The sequence below is a fragment of the Papaver somniferum genome, chromosome 10 (genome assembly GCF_003573695.1).
Source record: "Papaver somniferum cultivar HN1 chromosome 10, ASM357369v1, whole genome shotgun sequence".
Taxonomy (NCBI): Eukaryota; Viridiplantae; Streptophyta; class Magnoliopsida; order Ranunculales; family Papaveraceae; genus Papaver; species Papaver somniferum.
In genome coordinates this window covers 19,460,427-19,471,562 of record NC_039367.1, presented here as the reverse complement: position 1 = coordinate 19,471,562, position 11,136 = coordinate 19,460,427, and the positions used below count along the sequence as shown (strand labels likewise).

At 36.9% G+C, this 11,136-nt stretch overlaps 1 protein-coding gene and 1 long non-coding RNA gene across 2 annotated transcripts; both read right to left on the bottom strand.

The window, feature by feature from the left end:
• Positions 1–203: 203 nt before the first annotated feature.
• Positions 204–2,107, bottom strand: LOC113318750 (40S ribosomal protein S21-like). The gene is made up of 4 exons (XM_026566985.1): positions 1,963–2,107; positions 1,750–1,830; positions 1,524–1,656; positions 204–619 (listed from the first exon to the last, which is right to left on the bottom strand). The coding sequence occupies exons 2-4, from the start codon at positions 1,797–1,799 to the stop codon at positions 554–556; spliced, it is 249 nt and encodes an 82-aa protein (XP_026422770.1). The 5' UTR covers positions 1,800–1,830; positions 1,963–2,107; the 3' UTR covers positions 204–553.
• Positions 2,108–8,531: 6,424 nt separating this feature from the next.
• LOC113317570 lies at positions 8,532–10,762 on the bottom strand. Its single transcript, XR_003343664.1, has 3 exons — positions 10,634–10,762; positions 10,034–10,285; positions 8,532–9,074 (listed from the first exon to the last, which is right to left on the bottom strand). It is a non-coding gene; the product is annotated as an uncharacterized LOC113317570 (long non-coding RNA).
• Between the last annotated feature and the right edge of the window lie 374 nt (positions 10,763–11,136).

The window sequence follows — 11,136 nt, the reverse complement described above, 5'->3', positions numbered from 1 at the left end:
GGGTTATCTGATTTTGCTATTCAACAACCTTTTTTGTCTTCATTCAATATGCCATGAAAGATTTTGGTATGCCCAATATTATGGTTCTTTAATAATTCCTACAACATCGAGTAGACTCAAAAACACGTTTTGGCCCAATAGCAAAGCCCAAAATTTTGAATTTATTAGGCTTGGGGTCGCTCCACTATGGAAATGGAACTGCCTTCAAAAAAAATATGCTACCCATATATTTCTATTTCACAAGGAGGCAGGAAAGAAAAACAATAAAGGAAACAGAAAGTGCATCAATTAGGTTTGGCACACAAGATCAAACTCATCATTCTGGGAAAAACTTTCACAAAATTACGTCCCGAAAAACTTTCACAAAATTACGTCCCCAAAACTCATGATTAAATGTAGAAACACTAACTATTGTGGTGTTCATGACTTTACTTGTCTCCTACAAAATGATGAGTTTGATCTTGTGTGCCAGCAAACTCACAACTGCAGTTGAAGAAACTTTCACAGACTAACGCCAGCAAACTCACAACTGCAGATATTGACATTCATCCCTCTACTGTTGAGTTTCTTCAACTTTCTTCTTCTGCCATAGCCGATCAACTGCACTGTCAGCATCTCCCTGAAACAAACCAAATCAAAATTATTTCCCACACAACAAAAAGGCATAAACTAAGTATTGCATAGTTTCAACTGAACAATTACATGCTTTTATTGTGGTTAACTAGGCCACTTTTCAACGAGGTGACAAATAAAATGAAACACCCTAAGACTACTTTCGCCAATGCCATTCCACTTGGGTTACTTTCTACACACTTTGATAGTCTTAATAATTCATTTGATTTCAGACCCAATGGCTCCGTACTCTCTAAAAGGCATATATGTCACAGGGTAATCTAGATGAACATTCTAAACAACTACCTCTTGGTGAATGCAAGGAGAAACAGCCTTGGTGAATCCAACAAATAACAAAATGTTAAAAGGCAACAGTAATATGACTTTTGACTACTGGGAAACCAAGTCCACACACACTTTCCTAGCCAAATCAACAAGTTAACAGCAGCAACAACAACAGAATCAACTAAAAAACATAGGCATAATACTCCGTAAGCTCAACAGCCCATGGTTGATGCATGGTACACAAGCCACTACTAGAACCACATGCTCAAGGAATTTCTCCTCTTTTACATAGCATGTAAAATAGCTGTTTAAATAGCTGAAAAAAAGGTACAACAAAACAGTTGAGTTTTTCTATTTTCAACTTCCATGCAAAGAAATTGCATAAGTATATGCAATGCAAAGGTCCACTAAGTTGTTCTCTGTTGCCCTAGATTGTGATAAACGAAAAACCTCATAACTATAAACAATTGTTACAGATGTTGCTTTCATTTATAAACCCATGGAACCTCACAACGCACATTCTGCTAATTCCCCACTAATTCACCATAACTAGCTAAAAGTCTAATAAAGGTAATTTAATTAGAATTATTAGCACAACAATCGGCGAGATTGTAACAAAAAATTACCTGGGCACGAACGAAACCACTAAGTGCAAAAGTGGAGAACTTTCCAGTATAGATACCACTCTCATTGATATGGCCAATGTTAAGCTGAACTGAAGCATGGTCTTTTGCAGTAATAATTCTATTTGTAGCAGAACTGCAAATTATCCAACAAAACACAATTCTCACCTAAACTCACACAAAATCGTCAAATAAAAGAAGAGAAGGGAGAAGAAATATTTGACAATACCATTTCCTTGGGATGTAAAGATCCATGTTTTGTCCTTCTTCGTTCATCATCTTGGCAAGATTTTTGTAAGGCTCTCAACAACTTTGGAAGAAAAACAAACAAATAAGGAGTTGAGATTCAGGCAATTATAAACCAAAACCAGGACCAAACGAGAAATATGAAACTCTTTGATTACTCGGGGCGAAATGGGGTTAGGGTTTTAGAGAGGCTTACCAGATGAGCTGAAAATTGCAATTTGCAGGAGACGGAGAAACCTTGCAAAGTTGAACTTCTCGATGTTTATATATGGAGCCTCCAAACCCTAGAAATTGGTGGTAGATCAAATGACTAAGATAACCCCAAATCCACTTATGCGTTCGTTTGTGGGTTCCTTCTTGTCCGACTGGGTATGGTTGTTCACTTGTTCCAGGCAAAGAAACTGTGGGCTTAAGCCTATTTTCCAATTTCTGACTAGTTTACACATTCATCAGTTTCAGGCAGTAGATAACGCATGATTGTCTAAGGCACCCAGGGTTCGAGGAAGATGATGATCCTCTAACTCATCCAGAGTCACAAGCGAAAGGACGAGATCCTAAACAACAATGCCGAGACAAGTGCATTTTTGTGTATCAAATGAAAAATTTAGATATATGCCGCAGGTCAAAGTGGGTGGGTTCACTTAAGAAACTTGGAACTTTAGTTTGCAATGTCAGTGTCATTCCTCTACAAGTAGAAATGAAGAGACAACTGGAACTGGGGATTGCTCCAACGAAAAGGAACGAAAAAATGGAATTGTGAAAGAGGTATATGCCCAAATCTGAAACTTGGATTTATTAAGAAAACAACGCCTTTTGAAATAAAAATACCCACAATTGCAACCTTAGCTCAGCAAGCAACTGCAAACTGAAAAAAAATATATGAGACCAGCAGTAATTTTAACAAGAACAGACCTTGTAATAAAAATTCGACCAATGAACAATATTAACAACAATCTTGATGGATGCTGCGAGTTTGGCATTCCCTGAGAAAAGTGATTGCAGTGTATCATTTACAGAGAGAATTCTCAACGAGAGGTATTTTTCATTACATTCATTACAGCCACCACAGGCATTTTGGACAGTATTAATACACAAAAGAAAGTCAACAAAATACTCGTGTGATAAACTAGTGTGGGATATAGAACACACACATCTGTCAAGCACGTGTGACTGAGAGAAGGAATTCCTAATTCAAATCCTTAACCTGCACTGCATTCTTCTCTTATCCTTCACCACTACATAATATGCTATCATCCCCCCTCAAGCTGATAGGAGATGCAATCACATGAAGCTTGTCTCTGAGCATAGCAAATCTAGGTGCAGGCAGACTCTTGGTGAAAATGTCAGCAATTTGATCAATAGTATTGACATAGAATACATCCAAAGCTTTAGACTGAACTAACTCCCTGATAAAATGATAATCAAGATGGACATGCTTCATCCTTGAGTGCATGACAGGGTTTGAGGCAAGGGAAATAGAACTGATGTTATCACAGCCTAATCTTGGAATACCTGGTAGAGTGACATGAAGATCCTGGAGAAGATAGCAAATCTACACAACCTCTGCAGCACTATGAGCCAGAGTTATGTATTCAGCTTCAGTGCTAGATCTGGCAATGGTGGATTATTTCTTAGAAGACCAAGAGATCACATTTGAACCAAGAAAGATACAATAACCACCTGTGGATCTTCTATCATCTACACAGCCAGCCCAATATGCATCTGAAAAACCCAAGAGAAAGTCACTTCCTTTAGTAAAGTGAAATCCAAAACCCAAGGTACCTTTAACATATTTGAGAATTCTCTTTGCTGCAGCCATGTGAGAACTCCTAGGATGTTGCATATTCTGACACACCAAGTTAACTGCAAAAGAGAGATCAGGCCTAGTCCAAGTCAGATATTGCAGAGCACCTACAAGTGACCTGTATTCAATTGAATTGTCAAGAAGAATGCCATCATCCTTAGATAATTTTGTGGAAGTTGAAAGAGGTGTGTTGCAAGGCTGAGCTTCCTCCATATGATATGTGAGCAACAAGTCGACTGTATATTTGGTCTGAGAAAGAAACAAAGAATCTGCAGTTCTTGTAGCTTCCAATCCCAAGAAATAATGAAGTGGCCCTAAATCTTTGATTGGAAACGGATGTTGAAGCTCAGTGATGACAAACTTGAGAAAAGAAGATGAAGACCCAGTTAACATTATGTCATCCACATATACTAAAGCTACAGTTATTTGAGTACCTTCTTGATGTACAAATAAAGAGGTATCAACTGTAGAATTCTTGAAATTAAGAGCCAAAAGAGCATAACTGAGCTTATCATACCATGCCCTTGGGGCTTGCTTGAGTCCATAGATGGCCTTATGAAGAAGACACACATGATGAGGCTTGGATTTATCAACAAAACCTGGTGGCTGAGTCATGTACACTGTTTCATTGAGCTCTCCATGAAGAAAGGCATTGCTCACATCCAATTGATGAATAGGCCAGTTATATTGCACATCAAAAGATAGAATGATCCTTATTGTAGTTGGCTTGGCTACAGGACTGAAGGTTTCATCAAAGTCCATTCCATGTTGTTGATGATAGCCCTTAGCAACTAGTCGTGCCTTGTGTTTGTGAATACTCTCATTTGGATTGTGTTTTATTCTAAACACCCACTTGCATCCAACCACATTTTTACCTTCAACTGGTGGAACTAGTGACCATGTACCAGCATCTTGCAAAGTTGTGTGCTCATTTTCTGAAGTTATTTTCCACACCTCCTCTTTGAGAGAAGCAGTAATACAAGTAGGCACTCTTGACAAAAAGGCAACATGTAATGGATGCTTAGTAGCAAAATAAGATTTTGGTGTATAAATTCCATTCTTACCTCTAGTAGTCATGCTATGATCATTCACTGTTACTTTTGTGGTATTATCAGTTAAGGAAGGATGTGAAGTATTGAGTGAAGAACAAGCAGAAATAGGAGCATCTAAAATGGGTTTAGGATCAATTAGATGAAGATGCAGATTGATGATGAATACCAGTGTAAGGAAAACTTGTTTCATTGAAAGAGACATGCCTGGAAATGTAAATAGCACCAGAAACAGGATCATAACATCTGTAACCTTTTTGGGTTAGACTATAACCAATAAAAATGCAGTGTTCACTGCTGGGTTGGAGTTTGTTTGTGGTATAAGGTTTTAGCCAAGGAAAGCAGGCACAACCAAAGGCTTTCAAAAAATTGTAGTATGGTGCTCTATGAAAAAGTTTTTCAAAAGGAGTGTGAAAGGAAATGGACCTAGTTGGTAGCCTGTTAATGAGGTAATTAGCAGTTTGCAAGGACTCAACACAAAAGGTAGGTGGTAATCCTGATTGAAATAGAAGAGTCCTAGTAACCTCAATTAGATGCTTATGCTTCACCTCAGCCACACCATTTTGTTCTGGTGTGTGAGGACATGTCAATTCATGTGTTATGCCTTTAGAGGAACAAAATTGGGCAAGGAATGTATTAAGAAATTCACCTCCATTATCAGTCCTAATGGTAATAACTCTATGAGAAAACATGTTTTCAAGTCTAGCAACTAAGGCTACAAAAGAATGCTTGAAATAAGCTTTAGAAGAGATAGGAAGAATCCAGCAGTACTTAGTAAATTCATCAATGACATTGGCATAATACAAATCACCACAAGTGGATGAAACATGACATGACATGGACCCCATAAATCCATATGTAACAGTTCAAGTGGTTTTGTAGCAGAAGTACATGACAATTGAAAAGGAAGTTTATGAGATCTACAAATTTTTCATTCAGTACAAGAAAATGGTTTATTTGTAACATTTGGCAATTGTAGTTGATGACAAATTCTTTGCCGTGTTTGAAAAGATGAATGGCCAAATCTTCTGTGGAGCAAGGCATGATCTGTGACGGTGGAAGCATGATGAGCATGAAGTGTTTTGTTGAATGAGATAGGATAAAGACCATTTTGTGTGGTCCTTGGAAGAGAGTGGTCCCAGAATTGAGGTCCTTCAAAGAAAATCCATGAGAATCAAGTGTCAAAGAACAGTTATTGTCAGAGGTGAATTTGTGTATAGATAGCAGATTATTTGAGGATTGTGGAACAACTAAGACATTTTTAAGCACGAATGAATGATCATTAGAAGTTCTAGTAGAGTGTCATGTGTAAGAAATGGACATACATTCACCGTTTGCTGTGTGAATCGCCTCAGCACCATCATAAGGGGTCACCTCTTGTAAATGAGTGGAAGAAGTTGCAATATGATTGTTTGCACCACTATCTGCAATCCAATCTTCAGAGTCGAAAATATCAGTTACTGCTAGCATTGCACTGATATTAGATGGTGGAGGTCTTCCTTGATAGGAAAAGTTCAGTCTCTGTGTACAATTTGGTGCAAGATGACCATCTTGTTTGCACAACTGACAAGATTCTTGTTATGGTGCTGAATAGTGGCCTCTATCCGAATTATATCTGCCAAATATGTTGGGATTGGGATATCTACCAGCATTATATCCTCGACCTCTAGAAGAGTTTCCGCTAAAATAATTATAACCTCCTCTAAAATTACCCCTATGAGCAACAAAAGCTTTTGCATCTGAGTTTTCAAAAGTAGTTTTCTGTCTTTCACTGATAACTGTCTCTTCACTGAGAAGATTGTTATGTAGTTCTACACATGTAACTGGTGGATTTCTGTGACGCATTGCAGTTACAAATGGAATATAGTCGGAATGTAATGCTTTTAGTGTAACAATAACTAATCAGAAATTATCTCTCCAGCAACAGATAATTGATCAGATAAGGACCTGATCTCATTAATCAATGAAGGAATAGACTTGTTACCTTGAGTAAGTGATAACAATTTTGTACGCAACTGAATTGAGTGAGTTGAAGATGCTCTACCAAATCGTTCTTCAATACTAGACCAAAGATGATGAGATATTGTTGATGTCGAGAAATAAGCAATAACAGAATCTGAAATTGTTGAATGAATCCACATGATGATTGTGGAGTCTTCATCTATCCAGTCCAGATAAAGATTGTTCTCAATTACATTAGTTTGATTGCGAGCTGAAGTGTATTGAGATGGACATGGAAAAGATCCATCCAGATAGCGACGTAATTTGTATTTTTGAATCACAGGATTCATCAAATTCTTCCCGGTAATGAAATTATCCTCTTTGAGTTTAAGATTAACGAATCTAGTGAGTTGATTTAAAGGAATTTTAGAAAAAGAAACAACAACAGTTGGATTTTCCATTGATTGAAAAGAAATTAAAAGCTAGAATTGATTACGATGATGACAAAGAGGATCAAGAAAGCAAAAAAAAAAATTGCCAGAAAACGTTGTAGAGAAAGTAGATCTGAAGAAATCAATCAAGAACAAGATTCTTGATAACAAGAAACAGATAATGTTGAAACAATATTTCTCAGATTTAAACGATGATACACTTGTTGATGACGATCTTTTCAAGAAAATGTCGGATCAAAGAAATGTAGATTAAAGAAGAACCCTAATCTAACCTGCTCATAATACCATGATTGCAGTGTATCATTTACAGAGAGAACTCTCAATGAGAGGTATTTTTCATTACATTCATTACAGCCACACACAGGCATTTTGGACAGTATTAATACACACAAGAAAGTCAACACAATACTCGTGTGATAAACTAGTGTGGGATACATAACACACACAGCTGTCAAGCACTTGTGGCTGAGAGAGGGAATTCCTAATTCAAATCCTTAACCTGCACTGCATTCTTCTCTTATCCTTCACCACTACATAATATGCTATCAAAAAGCACCAAGAACTGCTGCCTGCTAAAGATGTTCAGCTTTGTGCAATGCATACAGCAACACAGCTTTCTGTGTTGATATTTTACCCTCTCAAGTTCTCAACCATCAATTAGCGAGGAATAATTGTAAATAATAAAAACTAATAAGAAATAAACCATCTATAATAATGAAGTAAACATGAGAGGAGGAAACTAGTCAAAAAGATATGAAAGGCTGGCGCCAAAATATACCAGCAAATTTTGAATTAAGAGTTTCACATTAATTGTATCTTTCACAATCCAAGATTGAGCATAAAGCTTAGTCTCTCCTAGGAACCATCCAATTTCCTCAAAATTCCTCAAAACATAGCCATAAAAATGAAAAACAATTTCTTTTTCAATGAGATTCTGAAACCCGGCCCTGAACAATTGGGGGATCTTTTTTAAAGATAACCATATATTTACGAAACTCAGTAATCTAAATGATAAAGAACAAAATCCAAATTAAATGTGAGAAGAGAAATTATAGCTCATCATCTTCGACTTCTTCTTGTAGATCTGAACAAAGGATACATCACGAGGATACAACCAGAAACTGCATGTAGAAACCAATAGCTAACCGTAACAAACGTGCATAACCATATCGATATAAAGGGAGACGAAATTCACAAACAGATAAACAAAAATGAAGTGGGGCTGACAAACTCTGAAGCATGTATAGTAAACCATGTTTATACTAAGTTATACAAGGTTTTGATGAAGCAAGTTGCCTTATTCTGTAAGATTATCAAATTGGCACAGCAGGATTATGTTTATTATTGTGCACAAATTTAAGCTTCTTTTCAAACTATGGATTAGTCAATAAGAAATCTGATGTAACTCGAGGTCACAGGTCACAACAACGAATAGTATAAAATGGCAGAAGATATGCCAATTGTAATATATGCACAGCAGCACCGGAATACGTCAAAAACAAAGAATAAATCTTGTCAATGGAAACTAAGGGACAAAACTGTATCTCAGTACAAGCGAAAACATGACAATACGACCAGAAATGTTATAAAGAGAACTATACCGTAACCCTTTATCGGTCATTTTGAAAAGACCAGAGAGGAACTAGAATTAGAAAGGGGTAGACAAAGTTAACAGGCTTTACAGGAAGCATCTTGCTTGCTTTACTTGAACGAGATTAACAAAGTGCCACTGCAAATGTTTGTATAAACAAGCTAGATGAAACCTACAGTTCACGTATATAAGCTTGTTCTTAAGACTACGGATTTGCAGAAAAAAGATAAACAGCTTTGTTTTAGCTAAGATACCTGAAACTCTGACACAAAAATTAAGGCGAAAAACAATCAAAAATTTATGCAGCCATAGTAAGAACAACACAATACACTACAAAAATAAATTGAAAAGGTATTAAAAGAGAATACCATCTTCGACTTTCTCCTCACTCTCAATATCCTCCTCATAAACTTTGTCATCATCTTCTGCCTCTCTGCACGACCTAAAGGTCATTCTTTACCACGAATCCTCCTACATAAGAATCATATGTTTCCAAATATTAATCAGTCAGATGTAACACATGTCACAAGCCCATTCTATTAAAAAACTATAAGGGATGTTAGATTGTGAAGGAGAACACATGCTAATTTTCGAATATGCACCAGTATACATAATTAAACAGAGAATACCTCAGGCCAGTGGAATCTAAGGGACAAAACTGAATCTCACTACAAAGCAAAAATTGAGGATACAACCAGAAATAGCCTATAAAAGTCATAATTAACCATAAACGCAATGTGAAAAAACATATAATATAGAGTTAAAAAAAGGGGACTCTAATCCATAACCATGAATAATGACCACCGTTCAGTGCCGATCAAGTATAATAATATAGAGTTAAAAAAAGGGACTCCAATCCATAACCATGAATAATGACCACTGCTCAGTGTCAATCAAGTATAATAAAGGGGGGGACCCCCCTCTATTGGTTTATCATTAATATGACCAGCAAACGATGTTATAATTTTTATGCAGAATCAACGGCGAACATAATCCCAGGTTAAAAATGGAGAAGGAGAATTTAAAAGGGCAGGTGGTTAGAGAAACAACATAAGACTAGTCACAAAGAAGTAGGCCGAGCAAGACAGCAAATATATGCCAGTATTCACATATTGAATCCAGTAAAAATGTAGATGAATGGAATTCCAAATTAGTAAGCTAGACCATAGTGTATCTTGCATGAGCCAAGATTGAGCACGGAATTTCAAGAGATCTAACATGTTTCACAATCCAATACATCATCCAGTGTATTAATTAGTTATACAATCAAAACCATTCTTCCCACACGAGACTGAGTTAAACAATCTCTATTAGACACGTCTATGTCTCTCCTAGACAGCATATGGATTCCTTGAAGCATAACAGTAACCCACTATAATCCCTAAAAAACTGATGTTAACAGTATAGGAAGTGGGAAAACGGAAATTTACCTCATCCTCGTTGTTGTCCTCTTCATCATCAGCACCAGCCTCCTCGTCCTCATACTCAGCAGCACCCACATCAGTAACACAAACAACTTGAGGGGCGGGATATAGGAAAAACAACAGGAGCAGCAGCACCTGTAAAAACTTCATCTGCTTCATCCTCCTCCTCCTCTATGCCACCACTAACAGAAACCACATCCTCTTCGTCACTATTATTGCCACCAGAATCACTCACCGGAACCATATCATCTTCTTTTTCTGTATTATTATCAAGAAAATGATTATTATTTTCTCCACCTTCTCCACCACAATCCACACTACCAAAATCTTAGTGCTATTCAAGATTGCTAATAAGGGTACCAAATTACTTGGCGTATACCAAAACATATTTCATCTTTGGAATGGTATACCCCCAAGCAAATTGGTACCCTATTGGAAGCCATGGTTTTTATTTTCATCAACTGGAGGATTCCTGTATATCACTCCCTGAAGATCCTTATAGTTCGCATTCAAGAAATCAACCAAACAACTCAATCAATAAAAGCGTACAAAACTGATTTGTCAAGTTAACTTCAAACTAGAAATTTCAGGGCAAAAAAAACCTACCCTCTTTGGAATCATGCTAACTCATGATAGTCATCTTCATTCAAATTCAGGGGCCGATCATACACAGATTTCCAGAGGATGATACGATCATAAACCTTCAGCATTCCTGATTCACTTGTTCAGGGGGGTCACCATAACATTATGTACGCACATCCCCATTGATGCAGACTGGGTAGTAACAAACAGGGATAAGCTAACTTAAAAATTGAAAGAGTAAATAAGGAAACTTGCTGTGCTTCTGTAATCGTATCATCCGCTGGAAATCTGTGTACGACCATACCCATTGATGCAGACTGGGTAGTAACAAACAGGGGTAAACTACTAGGAAACAGAAAATTAAAGAATAGAAAGATAGAAAATCAACAAGACGTTGATTAATTGAGTTTAGGGCTAGAAGCCAGATTACTCATTGATAATCCAAAGATTATTTTCTTAAATCAATAATAAAGTCCGTCATCTAAGAAATACCTAACTAGTCTCCTATTTATACTAGAAAGATAAAT